We start from the raw sequence: 26,082 nt of genomic DNA, 5'->3' as shown, positions 1-26,082 counted from the left end.
CACTGCAACTGGCCTAACATCTACTTTTGAAATGAGAATGGGAAATACACAATTGCCAATAAGTGTAAATAATACTAAAAGTGACTTTAGTTCTGCGTGATAGCCAATTGAGTAGATGAAGTATAGAAAATATAGGGGGATGATAAGAAGCGGGTAAAATTGGGAGGAGGTAAGGGAGAGAAGGAAATTTAGCCCTTCCAAATTCTTTCTCTAGAATTTAAAGAGGATGGCTCACACCTGTAATTCTAGCACTTTGGGAGGCCAAGGCAGATGCATCACTTGAGACCAGGAGTTTGAGACCAGCCTGGGCAACATGGCAAAATCCTGTCTCCACATAAAATACAAAAATTAGCCGGGCGTGGTGATGTGCACCTATAGTTCAAGCTACTCAGAAGGCTGTGGTGGGAGGATTATCTGAGCTTCAGAGGTTGAGGCTGTGGTGAGCCATGTTGGTGTCACTGCACTCAAGCCTGGGTGACAGAGTGAGACACTCTCAAAAAAAGGAAAGTTAGGGGAAAAAGTGGAAATATCAAGTGTTAATTCTAGTCTTATTTGAAGTCATATTCTGCTGAACAGTTTAGTCTGTGGGCTTCTACATACTAATTATTTTAGATTACATTTCTTACACTTTAGTAATAGAAGTGTCCTTAGATGATCTTTAGTGTGTGTGTGTATGTGTGTATGTAGGTGCATGTTGCCTTGCATGGCAACAAAAATTTTGTTTTTGGGGAAAGGGTCCCTAGTTTCATTAAAGTCTTTTTTTTTTTTTTGGAGACGGAGTCTTGCTCTGTCTCACAGGCTGGAGTGGAGTGGCACAATCTCGGCTCACTGCAACCTCCATCTCCTGGGTTCAAGTGCTTCTCCTCCTGCCTCAGCCTCCCAAGTAGCTGGGACAATAGGCGTGCACCACCATCCCCGGCTTTTTTTTTTTTTGATACAGAATCTCTGTCGCCCAGGCTGGAGTGCAGTAGGGCACTGTCGGCTCACTGCAACCTCCGCCTCCTGGGTTCAAGCAATTCTCTGCCTCAGCCTATTGAGTTGCTGGGATTACAGGCGCCTGGCACCACACCCGGCTAATTTTTGTATTTTTAGTAGAGATGGGGTTTCACCATCTTGGCCAGCCTGGTCTTAAACTCCTGACCTTGTGATCCACCCGCCTTGGCCTCCCAAAGTGCTGGGATTATAGGCGTGAGCCACCACGCCCGGCCTAATTTTTGTATTTTTAATACAAAATTGCCTGACCTCAGGCAATCCACCCACCTCTCAAAGTGCTGAGATGACAGGTGTGAGCCACTGCACCTGTTCCATTAGTCTTAAGGAGGTCCATAATCCCCAAGAAATTAAGAACCACCCCTCCCTCCCTCCCTCCTCTCCCCTTCCTCCCCCCTCCACTTCCTCCCCCCTCTACTTCTTCCCCTGCCCCCCTCCTCCCCTCCTCTCTCCCCTCCTCTCTCCCCTCCCCTTCATCCCCTCCTCCCTCCCCTCCCCTTCCTCCCCTTCCTCCCCTTCCTCTCCTTCGTTTTGAGACAGCCTCTCTCTGTTGCCCAGGCTGGAGTGCAGTGGCGCGACCTTTGCTCACTGCAGCCTCCACCTCCTGGGTTCAAGCAATTCTGCTTCAGCCTCCTGAGTAGCTGGGATTACAGGTGCACATGCTACCATGCCAGGCTAATTTTTGTATTTTTTTTTTTTAGCAGAGATGGGGTTTTGCCATGTTGGCCAGTTTGGTCTTGAGCTCCTGACCTCAGGTGATCTGCCTGCCTCGGCCTCTCAAAGTGCTGAGATTACAGGCATGAACTACCACACCCGGCCAAGAAACAACATTTTAGACTTCATTAGTTGAGATAAATTGAGAAGCTTAACAGGAAGTAATTTATTTTTTCCTGCTCTAATAGTAATGACTACTTCCCACTTGAGTGAGATTTGGTGTTCCTTATAATTCCTCACATTACAGCCACATGACCAGGCAATATACTAAGATCAAGATTTGACTTTTAATGTAGTGCAGCTTAAAACTACCAAACATGGTGTGTTATAAGCATAAATATTGTAATACCTGGTATGAATTACAAAACTGTAAATGCCTTTGATTACTATAGTTTTTATCAGCTAAGCCAAGCATTTTTGGCCTCACCTGAGGGTAGGAACAGTTCTGGGAGTAAGAGGAAGCAGTTGGTAGCTGCAGTGGAGATGTGATACTGTGAAAGGCAGCTTTGGACAGCCAGAAGACAAGAAGACACTGTTGGGTTAGAGATGAAAGGTTTTACCCCAGGACAAAAGAATAGGGAAGACCCGGGGTTGGTGAGAGAGGTAGGAGGGTACCCAGTCATACTTGACTGGCCCTCTTGCTTCCCTTTACATGAAGGCGTCATTGCCTGAAAAGAGAAGCTCGCTCAGGATTCTAAAATTTGAAGGATGAAGCAGTGATAGATTCTTCAGAGGAAGCAGCTAAATGTATGCACGTGGGGGAGGTTTTTTTTCTGAGTATTGGCTCACAATAAAACCTATGTTTACTCAAGTACTTTATAATTATTCCCTCTTATGTTTCTGGAATCAAAATTAGTGCCTTGTGTTAATATGTTTTGGAAATTTAATGCTCAGCCTGTCAGTTTATTTTTAACCCCCTAGATCTGCATTATCCAGTATGAGATCCATTAGCTGCATGTAGCAATTTAAAATTAAATTAATTAAACTTTAATACAATTGAAAGTTCAGTCCTTCAGTCACACTAGCCATATATCAAGAGCTCTGTAGCCTCATGTGACTAGTAGCTACTGCATTGGACAACACATTGTATTGGACATTTTTTTTTTTTGCGACGGAGTCTCCCTCTTGTCACTAGGTTGGAGTGCAGTGGCACGATCTCGGCTCACTGCAACCTCCACCTCCTGGGTTCAAGCGATTCTCCTGCCTCAGCCTCCTGAGTAGCTGGGACTACAGGTGTGTGCCACCATGCCCGGCTAATTTTTGTCTTTTTCGTAGAGACGGGGTTTCATCGTGTTGGCCAGGATGGTTTCGATCTCTTGACCTCGTGATCTGCCCGCCTCGGCCTCCCTACGTGCTGGGATTACAGGCGTGAGCCACCACGCCCAGCCTGGACATTTCTTTTATCACAGAAAATTTTATTGGCTAGCACTGCCCTAGATAAAATTATGTATTTTCTTTCCTTTTTCTCCCATCAGACTAAAGCTGGTTTATATTAATGTGTAATTAACTTTGATATTTGAAAGTAAAAAACTTGAAAGGCTTACTAGAGTAATATTCTTTTGCTTTTTACATAATTAAAAAGACAGTGCCACTCTTTTATAATGATCTGCCTGAGTGCCATTATTTTATAAGATTTTTCAAGAAGTAGTGACTAAATCAAAGCACTGTTATGGCTTGTGTTTATCCCCTTCTACTGAACTCTTGAGTCTCAAGGTTATATCTCCTCTCTCTGTAAGCATGTCTGGAAGGGCCCAAAATGTTATAACAAAATTTCCAATTTAAAAAGTTAGTGGCGGGGCACAGTGGCTCACGCCTGTAATCCCAGGACTTTGGGAGGCTGAGGGGGGTGGATCACCTGAGGTCAGGGTTCCACACCAGCCTGGCTAACATGGAGAAACTCTGTCTCTGCTAAAAATACAAAATTAGCTAGGTTTGGTAGCGCATGCTTGTAATCCCAGCTCCTCAGGAGGCTGAGGCAGGAGAATTGCTTGAACCCAGGAGTTGGAGTTGGCAGTGAGCCAAGATCACGCCATTGCACTCCAGCCTGGGCAACAAAAGCAAAACTCTGTCTCAAAAAATAAGTAAATAAATTAGCTTTGTTTCATACATTTTTAAGGAAATCATCATAGATCTCTAAAGTTGCAAGAGAGGAAAAATCCCCAAAAGTAATTATTTTGCTGTAGGGCTACTTCTCTGAGAACCTATCAATTAGGCATAAAGGCTAAAGGTTAGTTTTTACTGCTTTGTGTTTTTTTGTTTGTTTATTTGTTTTTTTTTGAGACGGAGTCTTGCTCTTGTCGTCCAGGCTGGAGTGCAATGGCGTGATCTCAGCTCACTGCAACCTCTGCCTCCTGGGTTCAAGTGATTCTTCTGTCTTAGCCTCCTGAGTAGCTGGGATTACAGGCACCCGCCTCTGTGCCCAGCTAATTTTTGTATTTTTAGTAGAGATGGGGTTTTGCCATGTTAGCAAGGCTGGTCTCAAACTCCTGACCTTGTGATCCGCCCGCCTCAGCCTCCCAACGTGCTGGGATTACAGGGGTGAGCCACCATGCCCAGCCTGCTTTGTGTTTTAACAGAGTAAGAAAATAGACTTTTCCTTTGCTCTAGTTTCAATCTTCTTAATATAGGTAGGACTTTTTCAGATAAATTGTATGATTAATTTCAGGAAAAGGATAGTATGGATGATTTCAGGTAAGTTATAGGCATACTTTCAGGAAACAAAAAATGTTTTCATTGTGATAGAGCATCTCAAACACCTTTAGAATCTACCTCTTTTTCCTGTTCCCCCTGTTATTTCTTTGTTTCAGGCCCTTAACATCTCTCATATACACTGGTATTTCTTGCCTCTGGCCTTGCCGTCTCTTCTGTCTTCACACTGCTTTTTTCTTTACATAGCTCTTTTCACAGCCCCCTCAGTTAGAGTACAGATTGGATTGTGTGTCTCCCTGCTACCCACAGAATAAAAATTCAAATGTGATGATTTTGGTCTTTTGTTTTATTATAAAATATTCAAACATGGAAGTATATACAGTAGAAAATAAGTTTTCTCCCTGATTTGATTTGTATTAGTACCATCTCTGGTATTTAACCCCCACTGTTAAATTTGACTGGCTTAAAAAAAAAATACCATCTCTGAAGATAACTACTTAGAAGTTGGTCATATGTTTTTCCAGACTTCCCAATGTTTATTTATATATAAACATAAATAATTTTAGGCCAGGCATGGTGGCTTACGCCTGTAATTCCAACACTTTGGGAGGCCGAGGCAGGTGGATCATGAGGTCAGGAGATCAAGACCATTCTGGCTAACACGGTGAAACCCCATCTCTACTAAAAATACAAAAAATTAGCTGGGCGTGGTGGCGGGCGCCTGTAGTCCCAGCTACTTGGGAGGCTGAGGCAGGAGAATGGCGTGAACCCGGGAAGTGGAGCTTGTAGTGAGCCGAGATTGTGCCACTGCACTCCAGCCTGGGTGACAGAGCGAGACTCCGTCTCAAAAAAAAAAAAAAAATTTTTAGAGATATCAAATTATACCATATATGATGTTTTTACTTATTTTGCTTGGTTTTATGATCTATACTCATTGATTTTTTTTTGTTTTTAATTTTAATTTTTCCATATTTTATGGTAGGATGTCTGAAATATACATATATTCTTATATCTCTTATATCTGAGATATAAATATATATGTGAAATATAAATATATTCTACCGGATTTTATGGTAGGATATCTGGAATACATATTCTTTTATGGTAGGATATCTGATATATAAATATATTCCCAGATTTTATGGTAGGATATCTGAAATATAAATATAAATATATTCCTATAAGAATATATTTATATTTCAGGTATATATGCATGTACCTTAGCATTGTGGTGACTTATAATAGGTGCTCAGTCAATGTTTGTTTCCATTCTTCTTGGACATATATGAGAAGGGCCATATAAGATTATTAACTATTTATTTATTTATTTTTTTGAGTAGTGAAACTCTAAAGACTCACAGTCTGAGGACCATGGAGTTGTTCACATCCGTGAACAACTATGTTGTGAATCTTTTAGTTATAAAGCAAACCTTTCTCTGGAGCATGTTTGTGTTTTCTCATTTAGGTTTATAAATTGCTCTGACACTAGCGGGATTGCTGTTTAAGAGTCTTGTGAGGTAGGCTGCCCGATTATTTTAGGTGCTTCCAGTAAGAGCAGATATTTTTTACTGGTGAATAAGAGACCACATTATAATTTGTCCTTTTTACTGAGAGTGCATAGTATATTGTATACTGTAAACTTGTATAGTATGTGAAAACTTTTTACATGGGAATCTTGGAACAAAGTCATAGATGTCTAACTCGTTTGCTGACTCTGAGGATGTGGAGGATGGATATGGACATAGGAAGTTCAACATGTGTATCATGGAATGGGATATGTAGGTGTGTAATCTATGATACAATTTCAGATCTGAGAGTTTCTAGTGGTTCTAGAGAAGAGAATAGGATGGATCTGGAGCTGTTGTTAATTATTTGTAAACTCCTATTTTGAAGTGTGATTGCTTTTTACTCTTCAGCATCTCCTTTGGAAATCTTATCCCTCTACTTTCCTGCAGGGAGTTTGTGGATCCCTGTTTTGGGTGGATCAGTAAAGAGGATGCAGTTGGGGCCTCAACTTCTTTTCTCATTGAGGAAAGAGTGAGGGGTGCTGCTGAGAGAAGTGCTTCTACAGTAGCCATATTTGAAGCTTTGCTTAGAGGTAATGCTGGAGTGTACGCAAATTGCCTTCAAGATTCCAGTAGTTTGTGATTTACAAATTTGTTTGAGCAGTTAACATGAGTATATTCAGTTTGTTTATCTTTGTTAGCAGTTTGTGTTCCCAATGGAAAACAGCTTGAGAAAGAGTTGCTGGAGTATAGAATTGTTAAGTGCTTCCCTAGCGTGTTCTTGGACTTCAGATTGCTCACCTTTTTTTTTTTTTTTTTTTTGTCTCTTCTTGGTTTGTTTGTTTGAACTTGAGCCCTTTGGTGTGACAAGTCACATACAGCTTTTCAGGGTCTAAGTTTATGGTTACATAAGATTATTGTTTATATGTTTCAGAAGCTTTGCTCACTTGTTTATTCATTCATTCCATAAATATTCCTTGAAATGCTTACTGTAAGCAAGATTATGCAGGGCATGGTATTAGGTGGTAATTAGGGAAAGGGAAAAATGGAAATTATATTTTGCAGATACAACAAAGGCTGAAGAGGTGTGTGTGTGTGTGTGTGTGTTTTAGATACACACGCATCTATATGTACACAGAGACACGATCCACAGTTCTGTAGGAATAACTTCCTAAACATCTTTAGGATCTACCTCTTTTTCCTGTTCCCACTGTTATTTCTTTGTTTCAGGCCCTTAACATCTCTAATATACACTAGTATTTCTGTCTTCACACTGTTTTTTTCTTTACACAGCTCTTTTCACAGCCTCTCCATTAGCACACAGATTGGAATTGTGTCTCCTTGTTACCCACAGAATAAAACCCAATGTTCTTAATATGTAGTCTTAATATAGACGCTATAAATAGCCCCTTTATTAATCTCTCTTGAGTTACTCACTTTTAGGTTTCAGCTCCCTACTGAGACCCCAACTGGCTTTACCTTCTGTTCCCTCCTGGTTCTGCTTATCTTCCATTGCCCCTGTGGACCTGCTTTCTGTCATTGCCTTCCCTGCCCTCAGTCTCAGGAGCCTGAGACTGGCTTCTAGATGGGTTTGGACAATGGATAGCACTGGTAGGAGGAGAGTAGAGTTGCTGTGTTTATTTTCCTGGCTTCCTCCTGCAAGATCATGTCATGTTGGCTCTCCCAGAGGCCATGGCTCATATCATGGGGTCCTCTTTGTCTTTTCAAATCTGTAGATGATAGCAGCTTCAGGAGGTTGCACTATCTTTTGACTGTGCCCACACCCTTCACACCTTGTAAATAGTCCCTTTCTTAAACTCTCCTTAAATTACCCAGTTTGAGGGTGCTATCTGTTTCCTGCTGGGATCCTGATGGCTGTGTTGCCCAAACCTAAATGTCAGTCATGCTTGCAGTTACAGCTGTGTTATTTTCCTGTAGTACTGATTTCCCTCTTTTATTAAAAGTTCTGTGGTGGCTGGGCATGGTGGTTTATATGTGTAATCCCAGCACTTTGGGAGGCCGAGGCAGGAGGATTGCTTGAGTCCAGGAGTTTGAGACCAGCCTAGGAAACATAGTGAGACTCTGTCCCTACCAAAAAAAAAAAAAATTAGCCAGGAATGGTAGCACAGGCCTGTAGTCACAGCTACTTGGGAGGCTGAGGTGAGAGGACTGCCTGAGCCCAAGAGTTCAAGGTTACAATGAACTATGATCATGCCACTGGACTCCACCCTAGGTGACAGAGTAAGACCCAGTCTCTTAAAAAAAATTTCTTTGAGGTCTTTTTCATTCTTCCCCTCTTTTAGTCTTTTTTCCTTTCTTCTTTCCTGGCATTGCAGCTGCCATATTATGGCAATGGAAATGTTTGAATGAATAAGGAGGGGATGGACATCTGAGTTTCCCTGTTGTGTAGCATAATATTCATTTAAATGTCTGAAATGAGATCTTTAGAGAAAATTGAGGGAGTTGGTACATGAATCAGTGTAGTCACTTTAATAACTTGATTTTTATTTCATTCTTTTCAAGATAAATTTAGTACTTCTTTTTCTTTACCTTCTACATATTGGGGATTAACATTGATTTACTTTAGTCTTTCTCTTTGTAAAATGCATTTTAGATTTATTCCATTGGAATATTTTGTAATAGCACATATTTGAGGAAGTATATATGACATGTTTAATAAAATGGAAGAGATTTCAATTATCACTGAATTGAGGAGAATATGGGAACATCTGTTTACATCTATCCAGGTATTCATGTATCTGTTTTCCTCAACATATCATAGGAGTAGTGCACTAAGAGCAGACATAGATGCCTAACAGTTGTGTTTAGCAAGATCGAAATATGTATGTGGTACTGTCACCCATGGCCCTGATAGGAAACAGATGGCATATTCAAGCTGGATAATTTGAAGAGGATTAAATGAAACAAGTATTCACAAATAGGTGGGCAGAGTTTAGAAAATCAACAAGAGATATTGTAGTACCCTGGGCTAGCAACAGAGAGGATGGGAATATTGCCCCATAGACCTGAAGTGCAAAGAGAAGGAGTGCTACCTCAAAAAGAGAGCTATGTGGAGAAGGCTGCCTGATAGCAGCTGTAGTCCCAGGTAGAGGGTGAGCCACCACGCCTGGCAGTTATTATATAGTTTTAAAAGTGACTCCTCTTAAGGAAATTTTAATTAAGAGAAAAATATCCTAGAACTATGATTAGTGTCAAAACAGTATCTGTGTTCTTTAGGTATTAAGGAAAAAGTGTATCTGTCCTAAGAAAGTGTTTATAAGGAGAAGAATCTTCCTAGAACACTAACTTTAACACAGAACTCTCATCACTACTCTAAAAAATTAACATTAAAAATAATCTTGGCCAGGTGTGGTGGCTCATGTCTGTAATCCCAGCACTTTGGGAGGCCGAGGCAGGTGGATCACTTGAGGGCAGAAGTTCAAGATGAGCCTGGCCAACATGGTGAAAACCCATCTTTACTGAAACTACAAAAATTAGCGGGGCTTGGTGGCGCGTGCCTGTGGTCCCAGCTAATCAGGAGGCTGAAGTCGGAGAATCACTTGAAACTGGGAGGCGGAGGTTGCAGTGAGCCAAGATCTCACCTCTGCACTACTCCAGCCTGGGCGACAGAGCAAGACTCTGTCTCAAAACAAAAACAAAAACAAAACAAAACAAACAAAAAAAACGATCTCAGTAGCAGATAAAGACTATTCCATTGCTTTTTGGTATAATGATATCTGTTTACTCTGGAGGGATGGACATGCCTCTGTGTGCGTGTGTATAATACATATGAACAATAGGGGACATAATTTTGACATATTTAACTTGAAGAAAGGGATGTTTAGACAATGACAACCCAATATTGAACAGTGCTCAATACTAAGTTTCTTTATGAAGATACCATTGTTGTATTAGTGGAGATGGTATAATATATTCTCAGTAAAGACCTCAGTCTTTACTCAGTTCTCATGCTCTTTGATGTCTTAGCATTTGATATATTAGATTTGCTATGTACTAGATACTCTGAGCTTTGGTTTTTGTATCACAACATTGTCCTACTTCTCTATTGTTCATTCGTTCTTTTGTTTAAAGAATGGCCAGACTATGCTGTTGAACAAGACAGACACAGCCCTTGCCCCTTGGAGCCTGTGAGCATCCTTTCTTCCTCTCCTCCTATAGCTTCTTTTCATGTTTTCTCTGTGGATATTAGTCCTTAGCTAATTGCTTTGTTTCTTTTAGTCTGGATTTGCCTTCTGTAAGAACTGTTTTATTCTCCTAGCTTAAGTTGCAAATTCTAATGCCAACAACTTACACATCTTTCTCTACTTCTGATCTTTACCCTGAATTTTATTCACTTAGCCATTTAATAAATTTTTTTTTTTTTTTTTTTGAGACAGAGTTTTGCTCTTGTTGCCTAGGCTGGAGTGCAATGGCGCCATCTCAGCTCACCACAACCTCTGCCTCCCGGGTTCAAGCGATTCTTCTGCCTCAGCCTCCTGAGTAGCTGGGATTTTGGGCGCCCGCCACCATGCGCGGCTATGTTTTTTTTTGTGTGTGTGTATTTTTTTTAGTAGAGACAGGGTTTCACCATGTTGGCCAGGCTGGTCTCGAACTCCTGACTTCGTGATCCACCAGACTTTGCCTCCCAAAGTGCTGGGATTGCAGGTGTGAGCCACCGCGCCCGGCCAATAAATTTTTATTCAGATCTGTGTGCCTGGTACAAAGGATACAAAAATGATAAAGGTAGCCTTTGCCCTCAGAGTTGCTGACACACACATAAAAAGTTAAAGTACAGTGTGATAGACATATGTACATGGTGCCATGGGACAGATAAGAAGGGAGTACCTGGCTTGGACTTGAAGGAGAAATGAGAGAGCAACTATCCGCAGTAGAAGGCTGAGCATTTCAAATCCCTATGAAACCTAGGGTTTTGAAAACAGTATGTTTCGGCAACAGCAAGTGGTTCAGTGTGACTGGAGCCTTAAGGGGACAGTGGAAGATGAGGCTGAGCATTTAGGGAGGTGCCAGATTGCCCCAAAGGCAGTATTCTCAATACTAAACTAATGTTCTTCCACCATAAATGAGCTCCCCCTGGCAACTTCTGATTTCTGTCAGTGGAACTTTCATTCTTCATATGTCCAAACCCTGAAGTGCCATCTTCAGGTCTGCCTCAGCATTTGTGATCAGTGTTCAAGTTTTGTATCACTTCTATATTCAAAACATTCTTCTGTGCATCCTATTCTACACACTACTTATTACCTAATTAGTAGATTATTTCAAAACTGTAAATATTTGTGTTTCTTCTTGCTCTCTCTCTCCCTTTTTTTTTTTCCTGGAAGTTAATTTCTAAAATTCCTCATTTTACCATGTTGCTGACCCTGAGCAAAAGAGGACAGTGATATTTTATTTCCTACAAACTCACGTCCTTTCCGAGTATTTTAAACCCATAATCCTTTTTCTTTCTTTGGAGTTGGGAGTCTTGCTCTGCACCCATGTTGGAATGCAGTGGCATAATCATGGCTCACCGTAGCCTCAAATTCTTGGGCCCAAGTGATCCTTCTGCCTCAGCTTCCCAAATATCTGGACTATAGGTATGTACCACTATGCCCAGCTATTTTTTTTTTTTTTTTTTTTTTGAGATGGAGTCTCGCTCTGTCGCCCAGGCTGGAGTACAGTGGCGTGATCTCAGCTCACCGCAATCTCTGCCTCCCAGGTTCAAGTGATTCTCTTGCCTCAGCTTTCCAAGTAGTTGGGACTACAGCCACCATGCCCAGCTAATTTTTTGTATTTTTAGTATAGACGGGGTTTCACTGTGTTAGCCAGGATGGTCTTGATCTCCTGACCTTGTGATCCACCTGCCTCGGCTTCCCAAAGCTCTAGGATTAGAAGCATGAGCCACCTCACCCAGCCACCCAGCTAATTTTTTAAAATATTTTTTAGAGACAAGGTCTTGCTGTGTTGCCCAGGATGGTCTTGAACTTCTGGCCTCAAGTGATCCTCCTGCCTCAGCCTCCCGAGTCACTGGGATTACAGGTGTTAGTCACCATGCCTGACTCCTATAATCTTTTAATAAACACAAAAATCTCAAGCACTGTTATTCCCATGAAAAACCATAGAATTGCAGAATTCAGAGATAATCTATAGCAAATAATACATTGTTCCATTAACTTTCAGTTTTTTCTTCTTCTTTTTTTTTTTTTTTTTTTTTGAGACAGAGTCTTGTCCTGTTGCCCAGGGTGGGGTGCAGTGGTGTGAACATGGCTTACTGAAGCCTTTACCTCTCGGGCTCAAAGGATCCTCCTGCCTCACCCTCCTGAGTAGCTGGGACTACAGGCACATGCCACCATGCCCAGCCAATTAAAAAATTTCTTTTGTAGGGACGAGGTCTCAATATGTTGCCCAGGCTAGTTTTGAACTCCTGAACTCAAGGGGTCCTCCTGCCTCAGCCTTTCAACGTGTTGGATTTATAGGTGTGACCCACCGTACTCAGCCTACTTTGAGTTCTTATCGTGAACACAACATGTATTATACTGAGTGAGGTTTTTAAAGGACAGATTCCCCTTCTCCCAATCATATCTTCCTTGCTGCAATTCTAACCTGTTAACCTAGCCAGATCACTTGTCTCCATGGGAGGCCGTATATTCCCTAACTCTGGAAGAGATAGCTTGTGTTGGAATCCTGGTTCCACCACTTCCTAGTTTCAGCAATGCTCCTAATTTCTCTAAGCTTCGACAACGTTATATGAAAAAAGGAGGTAGTGATAATACCTACTTCACAGAGGTGAGGTAAGGATTGAGTTAATCTATGTGGCCTAATTCCCAGCATGTACAAGCATGCAATACATGTTGGCTACAAAATGCGTGTACCTTGAAAACTTCTTGCTCATTCCCTTTGTGCTCTTGTTGATGCAATTCTCATGCTTTCCTGCCTCTCTCTACCACTAAATGGTCTCCTTGTGCTGCTCCCTATTGCTTGTGTTTTACCTGTCATTTCACGTTCAACTCAGTTGCCTCTTCTTTAATAGTCTTTTCTAACTCCTCCAGTCTGTGTTGACCTCTGAATTCCTATAGGTCCTTCTATGCCATTTTAGTAATTATATTCCTATTTTTATGGCATATTTCTGCCTTTTATGGTATTTCTTCTTAACTTTACATGCAATAAAAGAGTTGTGGAATTACCATCTCAATCAAGATACAGAACAGTTTCATCATTTTCCCCAAAAAATCTACCTTGGGATTTGTTTTTAAACAATTTACTGGGTATACATTCTTTTTCTACATATACAATTTAGGTTCTTGAATTTAGTATTGGTTTTATACAAATTTGTCTTACCTAAGTATGGCTTACTATTGTGCATATAGTGAGTGAGTTTGTATAAAACAAAGCCTAAACGCATGGTAAATTTGAATATCTTAAGAAGCCACTAATTTAAATTATTTAACTTTGGTCTTTCAGGGTCATTTTATTTAGGTGCAAAATTTCAACTGAAAATTATTTCGGTATAACTTGTTAAAAGTGGTTTTGGAGCCTTGCCAGGGCTAATAAAACCGGGTGTTTGTATGTCTTTGGAAAACAAAAGGCTTTTTCTTTCTATTTTTATTACTGAATATATACTTGTGGTTTCTATCATTTTCTTTCTCTCTCTTTTTCTTTTCTTTTCTTTCTTTTTTTTTTTTTTTTTTTTTCCTGAGATGGAGTCTTGCTCTGTTGGCCAGGCTGGAGTGCAGTGGCGCAATCTTGACTCATTGCAACCTCTGCCCCCTGGGTTCAAGCAATTCTCCTGCTTCAGTCTGCCCAGTAGCTGGGACTACAGGTGTATACCACCATGCCTGGCTAATTTTTGTGTTTTTAATAGAGACGGGGTTTCACCATATTGGCCAGGCTCGTCTTGAACTCTTCATGTCAAGTGATCTGCCCACCTTGGCCTCCCAAAGTGCTGGGATTACAGGCATGAGCCACCTAAATTTTTACATGTTTTTTCTCCTGGATGACATTTGGTTGTTATGATATTAATTACTGAATTTATTTATGGAATTTTGCCTTTTTTCTTAAACACAGTTTAATGTAAAGCAATTCAATTAAAAATGAATTAACTACAGAATGCAAAATGGAAAACCTTCCTGTTTTCTCAGCTTTATTTTTCCATGGGCTAATTTTGCTCTCCTCCTTGTGGAAGTCTCTTTTATTGTTTATTTCTAAAATTGGAGGTCAATGCAAGTAACAGTATTTATACTTGGAAAAAGGTGGGGCTGATATGGACAAGCAAATGATGCTGCATGATTTCCTTAATCTTTGCCCTTGGGTATAATGGAGATCCATCTCCAGAGAGGGCAAAATATGGCTAGGATTTGCATCCCATTCAGCAGACTTTACTTCCTAATGAAGTGAATTGAATTTAATCATGTGTGTCTTTTTTTCCCTTCCCCAACAGCTTCCATGCCTATGGCTGTTCTAAAATTGGGCCAAATATATCCATTTCAGAGAGGCTTTTTCTGTAAAGACAACAGCATCAACTATCCGTACCATGACAGTACCGTCACATCCACTGTCCTCATCCTAGTGGGGGTTGGCTTGCCCATTTCCTCTGTAAGTAAATTAATAAGTAGGTAGTGATGGGTTTGTTGTGCTGGAGGTTGGATGAAGCGTGGAGTTGGGGCGGGGGTAAATCCATAGTACTGTCTTCACCAGTGTTGATATGGTGAATGATTGCTTGAGGAATATACCCACTGTTTTAGTCCAGAGGCAGTGTTTCTCCAGTTAAAGGTGGATGTTACCCAGAACAACTTGGTGTCATTCTGAAGAATGATAGATTATTTTTGAATAGGAGAGTCTTTTTGAGTCATTTGGATCAACTCCTCTCAGTAAACAAATGAAGAAACTTAGGTCCAGACACTTGTTAAAGCCCAGTAAGCTATTGTACGGCAGAGCTGAAACTAAGATTATGCTTGCTTTATCATACTGTTAAGTGGAAATTGAGGCCATGAAAAAGGAAAATGTTTGCATATTAAATTTGAGAAAACAAACTCGGCAGAAAGACCACAAATATATATGCAAAATAAAAGTATCAGAATACATTAAGATATGTCACTATTGGCCGGGTGTGGTGGCTCACGCCTGTAATCCCAGCACTTTGGGAGGCCAAGGTGGGTGGATCACCTGAGGTCAGGAGTTCGAGACCAGCCTGACCAACATGGAGAAACCCAGTCTCTACTAAAAATAAAGAATTAGCCGGGCGTGGTATCTCATGCCTGTAATCCCAGCTACTCGGGAGGCTGAGGCAGGAGAATCGCTTGAACCCAGGAGGTGGAGATTTCAGTGAGCCAAGATCACGCCATTGCACTCCAGCCTGGGCAACAAGAGCAAAACTCCATCTCAAAAAAAAAGAAAAGAAAAGAAAAGTCACTATTTCTTTGTACTGTCCTTCAGATAGTTCATCAGTTTGTAGGACAATATTGGGTTTCACTGTTTTAAATAATTAAAAATTTTCATTCTAGTTTAAGATTCACAAACTAGGTTAAGATTGCCACTTGGGATATTATGCCTACTTTCTTTACCCTCGGCTGTCATTCCTAAATCTTGACATTGTCATTTTATGTGACTTGGAAATAGAAGGGAAGGAGCAAGGTGAAGATTTACCTCCTTGAGTGTCTTGGTAGTACAGCATATCACACCTTATTTCTCGTCTGGCCACCTGTCTTGTTACTTGCCTTTCCTAGATATATGACTTACAAAACTTTAGTGTCTCAGTAAACTCAGTAGCCTTGTTCTGACGTAGGACTGGCTGGCTTTTCTCTCTCTATTTTGCCTCCAAATTGGCTAAGAATAATAACCTAGTTGTTTGTTTTTCCAGCTTATATATCTGAGTTCATTTTGCCTTTTTGTCTGGTAGATTTTTTTCTAATGGGCTTCAGCTCAGTATTTTGAAGGTGAAGGGGTCCAGGATTTTATTATGTTCTAAGAGGTATAAGTATTAATATATTCTTACAATTCTAATTTGATTATAGCTACTTTTATGGGAGTAAAATGAGAGAAAAATCTAGCATTAAGTTTAAGGAGATACTTCTTTTTCTAAGAAATACATCCCACCATAACTGGTTACTTAAATTTTAGTTATTCAGCTTAGGAGAAACTGTGTGCGGGGAAGTACTGCCACTTGGATGACAATAGACAGTGTTACTGTACTATATGAAGTACTAAGTAGTTGTGGTAGCCATGATTCTGAGCAACTGTTGCCAGATAAAGTTTCTTTTTTAAGAAAAACTTGCCCCTGTATTTGAGGAGATAATTGCTTGAGAGTGAATAAATTAATTGTAATAATAATACATATATATTTTTGAGATGGAGTTTTGCTCTTGTCGCCCATGCTGGAGTGCAATGGTGTAATCTTGGCTCACTGCAATCTCTGCCTCCCAGGTTCAGGTGATTTTCCTGCCTTAGCCTCCTGAGTAGCTGGGACTATAGGCGTGCGCTGCCATGCCCAGCTAATTTTTGTATTTTTTAGTAGAGATGGGGTTTCTCCATGTTGGACAGGCTGGTCTTGAACTCCTGACCTCAAGCAATCTACCCCACCTCAGCTCGGGTTCAAGCGATTCTCCTGCCTCAGCCTCTCAAGTAGCTGGAATTACAGGTGCCTGTCACCACTTCCAGCTAATTTTTGTATTTTTAGTAGAAATGGGGTTTTGCTGTGTTGGCCACCTGGCAACATGCCCCTGGCCCATAATCTTTTATTAATTAAAAAAATTATTATAAAGTAGAAAGAGAAAATAAATAGCCCTTAGTTCTACTACCTGAAAACAACTACTGGTAGCATTTCGATGTTTCCTTTAGTTTGACAGGTTTTTTGTTGTTGTTGTTTGTTTGTTTTTTATTTTTATTTTTTTGAGATGGAGTCTCACTCTGTTGCCTGGGCTGGAGTGCAGTGGCACAGTCTCGACTCAGTGCAACCTCTGCCTCCCAGGTACAAGCAATTCTCCTGCCTTGGCCTCCTGAGTAGCTGGGACTACAGGCACACACCACCACACCTGGCTCATTTTTGTATTTTTAGTAGAGACGGGGTTTTACCATGTTGGCCAGGCTGGTCTCGAACTCTTGACCTCAGGCGATCCACCTGCCTCGGCCTCCCAAAGTGCTGAGATTACAGGCGTGAGCCATCACACCCAATCTAGTTTGAAAGTTTTTATATCATTATGAGCACACCACAGATTTAGTTTTGTGCTTTGTTTTTTTACTTATCTTTATAACAATTTTTTTTTTTTTTTAGTTATAGTATTATAATATCAAGCAGCTTAAATAGCAATAGGGCTAAATTTTTTTTTTTAAGGAGTGGAAAAAGACAGTATCAATCTTTGTATCAATCTTAGTATCAAACTTTGATTAATTCCTTTGAGTTTGCTGTTAGAATTGACCTGGAAAAATATTTTAATGCTAATTATTTATTTATTTGTTTGTTTTGAGACGGAGTCTTGTCCTGTTGCCCAGGCTGGAGTGCAGTGGCATGATCTTGGCTCACTGCAACTGCCGTGCAATACCACCACACTCGGCTAATTTTTTGTATTTTTAATAGACACAGGGTTTCACCATGTTGGTCAGGCTGGTCTGGAACTCCTGACCTCAGGTGATCCACCAGCCTCGGCCTCCCAAAGTGCTGGGATTACAGGCATGAGCCACCACGCCCGGCCTAATGCCAATTTATTTTTAATTAAAGAAGTAGTATTTGGCCAGTTTCTGGGCCTTAAATGTGCTTGAATGTGCAGGAAGGGATTCTTGCAAATTCTTAGGATAGCTTTGTTTGTTTTAATAGTTTGTGTATAACATCTGTTGTTATATATAGAAAATAATTTATTTTCTATAAAATGAATTATTTATGCTTAACATAACTTTCATATAATATGCCTTATAATTTGATCAGAATTAAGATTGGGATGATAGAAAATCTGTATTTTAAAGCAGTGATTTATTTTTACAATGCAAGGTTCATAATCTTTTTAAGAAATATATTCTTTACTGTTTCTTCTTTAGCTATTCAAAAAGGTGCCATATTCAGAAAACTATAGATTTCTGCATTTTTGGCTTTTACTTTTTTTTTTTTTTTTTCTTTGGGTTTTAATGATCCATATTAGATTTGACACCAGACTTTTTTTTTCCATCATTTTTGGCTTTGTGTAGTTCTACCTTCTCCCTTGGTAATTCATTATACATTTACTTTTATAAATTCTTATATTTCTAGAAAAAGGTAGGACTTTTTGTGTGCAAACTTTCAGAGTAATGATAGTAACAATAAAGTTAGTATTAAATCTCAAATCCATATGTTGCAATGAATAATACACTTTGTCTAAATTTAAAAATTTGTAGTTTCAGGATAGAAAACTTACCTATGTTTAATAGGCTATTTTAAATTGACTTGAGTACTGACTGTAAGTAGTTGCTTTTCTTAAGTGATGATTATTGTATGGCATAACCTTTTAGCAAAAATACTTAGCCTAAAATAACAGTATAGCCAATGCTTGTGACCAACTTATTAAACTTTTTCTAAAGAGTGATTGTATTACTTATGGTGACCTAAACTGGAAATGTACATGGATGTTTGTGAAAAGGGCTTAATCACTTTTTTTTTTTTGAGGCAGAGTCTCGCTCTGTCGCCCAAGCTGGAGTGCAATGGTGCGATTTTGGCTCACTGCAACCTCCACCTCCTGGGTTCAAGAGATTCTCCTGCCTCAGCCTCCTAAGTAGCTGGGATTACAGGGGTGTGCCATCACACCTGGCTAATTTTTGTATTTTTAGTAGAGATGGGGTTTCACCATGTTAGTTAGGCTGGTTTCAAACTCCTGATCTCGTGATCTGCCTGCCTCGGCCTCCCAGAGTGTTGGGATTACAGGCGTGAGCCACGGCGCCCAACCAAGGCTTAATCACTTTATATATTTTATGTTATTGTGTTGTATTTTTTGAGATGGAGTCTGGCTCTGTTGCCCAGGCTGGAGTATAGTGGTGTGATCTCAGCTCACTGCAACCTCCGCCTCCTGGGTTCAAGTGATTCTCCTGCCTCAGCCTTCCAAGTAGCTGGGACTACAGGCGTGTGCCACCACAACTGGCTAATTTTTTGTATTTTTAGTAGAGATGGGGTTTCCCCATGTTGGCCAGGCTGGTCTTGAACTCCTGACCTCAAGCAATCCACCCACCTCGGCCTCCCAAAGTGCTGAGATTACAGGTATGAGCCACCACACCCAGCCACTTTATATATTTTATAACTTAGTGAAAAACAGATGACTACCTCAAAGAAAAATGGGGAAAGGGCATGACTAGAAAGCTGTCAGTAGAAGAAAATTGCCAGGAAATATAAAGAAATGCTTTAACATTTAACATTTCTTAAGACTAAGTCTTAAGAAATCAAAGTTCACATTAAAGCAACACTGAGAACACAGTTTGGCCTGTCACAGTAGCAAAGGTAAGAACTTTCCCAGCTTATCAAGCATAGAAAACAGGTGTTCTCATACACAAATCTGGCAGGGGTATAAATTGGCATTAAAAAGAGTATATTGTTGGACCTATAAATTATACTGGAAGGAATTTATCCTGGAAATAAAAGTTTCATGTAGAGAATTAGTTGCAAGACAGCTGATTACGGTACCTTTTATAGAAGAAAATTGGAAATAAGTAAGTTCAGCTGTAGGGGACTGTTTTATGATTTATTCTAGTGATGAAATATTATGATATTCATTTCACAATTTTTGATAATATTGACATGGAAAGATTTTTGTAATATATTGAGAGGGAGAAGAATTGTAATGGTTCTTTCTGAATAGTGGGATTATTAGTATATGAGATATTTTCATTTTGTCTCTTATATTTTCTGTTTTTCCCCTCCCTTGAACATTGTTTTTTCAAATAAGGAAGCCTATTTTTATTTTTTAAAAACCCATTAGAAATTTTTCTGTTTTCATTTTCATATACCTGAAGTTTAAATGCCTTAACTATATACCCATTTTTACATAGTATTGTGGAAGCTTAACTGTTATGTGTGTGGATTTTGTCTGTTTCTAAGAAAGTGTCAAAAGAAAAAAAAAAAAGATCAAAATAACTATGTTTTGAGATTTCACAGTAAATCAAACTTCACTCCTTGTCCTGTGGCTCAGCAGTCTACGTAGCTGACTAGGCTTTTTAGAAGTGATTGGTTGTCTATGAACCTGAGTGGATCTACACATACCCATGTAACTCCTTGAATGTGGAAAGTTTGTCTTTTGTGTTGCAGCATGCTGTAATTCAATTCTGACACTAACCACCTGGAGTTAGCATGAGACTCCACGGATTTAAGGTCATTGTCCCCAATAAGACTGCTTTCACTGTAGTTTTCAGGTGCAAATTTGAAGTTCCCCAGGCTGCAACTCTGGGGGTTCCTGTGACTCTGTCAGGTTCAGTAATTGGCTAAAACAACTCATAGAACTCAGGAAATCATTTTACTTATGATTATAGTTTTATTATAAAGAATCAGAATGAGCCAAATTAAGATACACAGTCAAGGTCTCAGGGTGGGGGACAGCCTGAATATAGAGCTTTTCTGTCCTCTCCCAATGGCATCAAGATGTATCACTTTCCTGGCACATTGATATGTTCACCAACCAGGCAGCTTCTCCAACCTTCAGTGTCCATTGTTTTTATTAGAGTTTTATTATGTAGTCATGATTGATTGAATCATTGGCCAAGCAATTGAACTTGATCTCTAGTTCCCCTCACCTCCCTGGAGGTTGAGCTGGTTTAAAGCCCTGTCCCTCTAATCACATGGTTAGTGTGACCAGCCCCCATCCTGAGTCATTCATTAGCATAAACCCAGGTGTGAACCAAGGGGCTCAAGAATAACAAAGACCCTCCTATTACTCAGGAAATTCTAAGGTTTTAGAGTCTCTCTCCCAGGGACAAAGGCCACATTCTTTGTTATAGACCCCAGTCTCTGTATTTTTTACTTTATAGCCTTGGTACCTTGAAAGTGTTTAAAGCACTCAGTTGTTGGTTTGATACAATTTAATATTTTTAAAAAAAGTTTTCGTTGTTTCCTTTCAATCTGCCAACCCAAGTTTACTTAGGAGTTGGAAACTTTCCATCTAATATGGGTTTCTATTGTTGAAAAAAATTATTCTGATACTTGTTAAAATGGTAAGGAAAACTTTACTCAAGAGTATTGCACCTAGTGCAATAGTGGAGAGCTCAACTCTGACTACAACAAGGAGAAGGGGGTGGATTTACGGGTGAGGGGAATCAGTGGATGGAAAATCACGGGGGGATTTATGTGTAAGGGGAATCAGTGGATGGAAAATCACGAAGAGGAGACATCAAAGGTAGGAGATTCTTGTTAAGGCAGGCCAAAGATTTATATATCAAAGGTGGGGGATGAGGAATTTAATCAAATATCAAGGGTGTTCAGATATCAAGGATGAGGGGCTTCTTGCTTAGCTGACTTAGCAGGACTTTTGCTAAGACTGGGCCTGTCTTGTCCTTGCACACCATGCAAGGACAGGCTGACATGAAAGGCCAAGGTTGAGGCCTAGTTGAGAAGAGGGTTCACAGCTGGTTAACTAACGTTTAGTCAACTAAAGAGCCTTTGTCACTGTCTATTAATGATGAACTTTATCTTAAGTGTGCATTGCATAGTGAGTTAGTAGCTCATCATAGAAGAACATCTATGTAAACATACCTTAATATGCAAAAAACCTTTGTTCTAGGTTAATTCAGAAATATGCATTATTTAAAATCCCATTATATCTCCATTTAATAGACCAAGTATTGGTCTATTAAAATTCCTTTACTCTAGGATGTGGATTGTTATAGTTTTTGGTTGGAGATTTTTGCAAAGTCATTCTAAGTGTAAAAAATACAGAAATGGAAATAGCCTCTCAACCCCAAATTTCTAATAATGTAGTTTTTTTTTGTTTTTTTTTTTTTGAGACAGTCTCCCTTTGTCACCCAGGCTAGAGTGCAATGGTACGATATTGGCTCACTGCAACCTCTGCCTCCAGGGTTTAAGCAATTCTTGTGCCTGAGCTTCCCGAGTAGCTGGGATTACAGGCATGTGCCACCATGCCTGGCTAATTTTTGTATTTTTAATAGAGACGGAGTTTCACTGCATTGGCCAGGCTGGTCTTGAACTCCTGGCCTCATGTGATCTGCCCACCTCGGCCTTCCCAAAGTGCTGGGATTACAGGCATGAGCCGCTGCACCTAGCCTCTAATAATGTACTTTGAGTTATCCTTTTCAACTGATGTTGTTTGTGTGTTAGCATAACGAAAAATGTCTAGCTTTTGTATACCATTAAGCACTTGTATTTTTCTGGCATTGATTAATCAGATTTTCACTATAAATATTACTAGTGTAATAATATATTAAGTAGACAATATTCACAATTTTAAAGGATAAAATGCGACTTTTTAAGAAATATTAAGAAATATTTTTTATTAATTTTGGTGGTCTAATTGCTCCTAAGGTAATTTTAAAAAATCACTTTTACTCCTTTTGTTAACACCTGGGGGAAATAACACAGGATACATTTTTTGGGTTGAATTGTTGTGGAATACCACATTTGTAAAGTTTGGGATTTGATAATGTTTTGGAAGATGAGGGAGATTATTTACTGTAGATACGTGGATTTTCTGAAGTTCTTTGTTTTTGGTACATTGTTTGAAAAAATAATATTTTTTTAGAGAGGCTGCCCACAAAGCAAGTAACTGAGGTATAATTTTTATTATTTTGAATAGCTTACTTAAATGGTAATAAGAAATTGCTAGTCTTGAGGAAGAAAGAATGAGTGGGTTAATAAGTTTATTTTTATAAGGTGTAAAGTACTATGTAAGTAAAGTGTTCTTATGGCAAAGTGGCTTTAGAATTTTACCCTGCATGGCAGAGGAGATTGGAGTTGGTTAGCTTTTATGGTATGGCACATCTCTCTTGCTGTCCTTTTCCTGTACTGGTGCAGGAAGCTGGTATCCAAACAGTCTATTGCTCACATTTGTTTGTCATTTCTCCCTTGTTTTCATGGGGACATAGGCGCTGTGCTGCCATTTCTTATTTTCACCTCTATAGGCAGTAAGACAATAATCTTCACTAGAGTAGGGATGGTCTGTATTGCTTACCATTGTAACCTTAGTGGCATGTAATAGGTGTTTAATAACTTGAGGTAGAAAATTTTATGAAAAACTACAAAATGTTAAATAGAATAAGATTGTTGTTTATGTTTGATAATGACTACTACCATGAAAATTCAGCTTAACTCTGTGGAAACTGACCATATTTCCAAGTCATCTCTTGCTATCAGATACCTCATTAAAACAGTTTTTCGGGGGTGGTGGGGAAAAAGGAGACTTACATTGAGTGCGTATCCTGACTGGAGATATGTATGTGTGTGTGTGTGTGTGTGTGTGTGTGTGTGTGTGTGTGTGTGTGTGTGTGTGCGCGTGTATATATTATATACTATATATATATCTCATATATATCTATATATATCTCATATATCTATATATCTATATACTATATATATATCTCATATATATCTCATATATATCTCATATATATATCTCATATATATATCTCATATATATCTATATATCTATATATATATATATCTCATATATATGTTATATATATATATTTCTCCAAAGGGAGAAATATAAATATATATAATTTAAATATAATACGTAAATATAATATTTAAATATAAATATATAATTACAAATATTTATATTTCCCCCTTTGGATGTATCTTATATAAATAAATATATATTTATAGATCTTATAAAAATAAAATATAAATATATATATGTATTTCCCTCTTTGGAGATATCTTAAAATATGGGGGAAATGCCTATTAGAATTGTAGAAATATAGTGCTGTGGAGATTGGTTTCTTGGGTTGGAAAAAAGTTTTATTTTCTTGTTTTCTTATTCTCATATGTAGCTGCATTTCCTATCCACAGCATTGTGGAAAGTACTGATTCTCAATTCTTATAAGCAGTTTTATTAACAAAATAGTAATAGCTCCATTATTTGATAGTCTGGCCTATATGTCTGGGTTCTTCAGGCTTCTAGCCTCCATCCACATTCTTCTCTACTTGTTCAGGCATTAAGAGAAGAATGTATTTCCTGAAATATTTCACAAGTGGACACAGTTCTTTCTATTCTGTGGGTCTTTTGGTCTGCCTATGGGGTCTTTTTTTCTTCCAAACTATTGAGGTGGTACTTGATCTCACAGTAAATCCCAAGGCGCCTGCCATCTGTGTGTCAGGATTTCTCAGACTGTTGCCAGCTGCTGTTATCCCCAAGGCAGTGTATCCCTTAGTGATTTGCTACTGTGGTCTCTAAAGTTGCATGCTACTCTCTCCTGGACATCTGGTATGTTTTAGATTCATACAATGGAATAGTGCTCAGCAACAAAAAGGAACCATATATCCATGGTGCTATATAGGTGATCCTTAAAACATTATTTTGTGAAGGCATTTTTGTAATTTTCCCTAATATTAGAAGAGTTCCCTTCACATGTAAAAGAGTTTTTAACCAGTTTCCCAGATTTGCTGGATACCCCAGCACCAATATTTCTAACTAAAACTGTTAGTATTGGTATTATGGTTCCAAGATCCTGAGCATTTGTGCAAGCGGAAGTTAAAGAAGATGTGGTGTGACCATGTTCATATGTTGTCCTTTCCTGTCTCTAATAAAGGACGGCGAAGTGTTCTTGTGGTATTTGGTTTGTGGAAGCAGTAAGTTACCATATCACATACTCTGTCTTGAACCATTATAAATATTCACTGGTAAAATATAGAAAGTTGTGTTTATTTGTGGCTGAGTATGAATTTACTATGCAGAGAACCTGAGTCACGGGCTGACTAGTGAATGTATCAAAAAGCGGAATGTGGGAATGTAAAAGGGTGCAACCACTTTGGTAAACAGTTTGGCAATTTCTTAAAAAGTTAAGCATCAGCTTACCATATGACCTAGCAATCCCACTTGTAGGTATCTACCCATTAGAAATGAAAACATATCTACAAAAATACTTGTGTATGAATGTTCATAGGATTAATCATAATAGCACAAAACTGGAAGCAATCTAAATGTCCATTAACTGGTGAGTGGATAAACCAAATGTGGTATATACATACAACTGAATACTATTCATTAATAAAAAGGAACAAAATGCATGCTGTAACACAGATGAACCTCAAAAACATTATGCTGAGTGATAAAAGCCACATATAAAATACTACATATTGTGTAATTCCATTTATATGAAATGTCTAGAAAAGGCAAATTTATGTAGAGACAGATAGCAGATGAGTGGTTGCCTGGGTTTGTTAGTGGAAGCAGGGATTGAATGCAAATGGGCTCAAGGGAATTTGGGGGGTAATGAAAATGTTCTAAAACTAGATTGTGGTGATGTTGCATAGCTATATAAATTTACCAAAACCATTGAATTATATATATACTTAGAATGGATGAATGTTATGGTATGTAAATTATACCTTGATTAAAAAAAGGGAGAGTGAAAATGAATTTTGCCAGCTCAAGTAATAAGAAACAGTGTTTGACAAGGGTAGTCATTTGAGAAATGATGAAAGAGATTTAGAGATATAATCTTTCAGGTAAAAGGAGAAGGATTTTGACTTGAATTGATAAATGAAGAAAGGGAACTCTTTCACTTTTGCCTTGAAATCTTCAGTAAATGTCAAAGTTAACATCAAGTATCTATTTAAAGGTTTGCATTTCTCCACACTTTTGTACACTGTCTGGTGAAGTAAGTTGGTGGTGTGCACTAACCGTTTTGGAATAGTTTATCAAGGATTTAATGTTTGTATCTTTTAATTCCACATACATATATATCTTAAGGAAGTAATGAGAAATGCAAACAAGAATTTGTATTCAGAAATGTTCACTATAGCATCACATAGGGTAATCAAAAAATTAAAAATAACCTACATGCTCTCAAAGTAGGAGGAATGGTTAAATTATAATTGATTTTGCTTTGTCTCTCTTGGTTTCAAGGAGTAGAAATTCTAACTAGATTAAGTAAAATTGGGCTTTGTTGAAAAGGGTAAAAGGTGCTCTAATAACCCCAAACAGCAATATCACTGAGGCTTTTTGGCAATGGGGAACCAGAACTACTTTCCCATTTCACCCATTCAGGGACTAGGCTAGTCACTACTTCCTCCTGCTTTGTTCTCAGCTTCTTCTTCAGCCAGTCTTCCTTGTACGTG

General features: G+C 39.0%; 1 protein-coding gene across 2 annotated transcripts in view; it reads left to right on the top strand.

The window, feature by feature from the left end:
* The window catches only part of PLPP1 (phospholipid phosphatase 1), a 113,809-nt gene that overhangs the window by 32,761 nt on the left and 54,966 nt on the right, over nt 1-26,082 (top strand). The window contains exon 2 of one of the 2 annotated variants that reach the window (XM_024247642.3): nt 14,290-14,444. The exons of the other annotated variant lie outside the window; for it this stretch is intronic. Coding sequence (XP_024103410.1) covers nt 14,290-14,444 — 155 coding nt within the window. The remainder of the gene's footprint in view (nt 1-14,289; nt 14,445-26,082) is intronic. 2 annotated transcript variants of the gene reach the window in all.

Source organism: Pongo abelii, chromosome 4, assembly GCF_028885655.2.
Source record: "Pongo abelii isolate AG06213 chromosome 4, NHGRI_mPonAbe1-v2.0_pri, whole genome shotgun sequence".
Taxonomy (NCBI): Eukaryota; Metazoa; Chordata; class Mammalia; order Primates; family Hominidae; genus Pongo; species Pongo abelii.
Note: the sequence above shows the minus strand (reverse complement) of the source record. Positions and strands in the feature narration are given on the sequence as shown.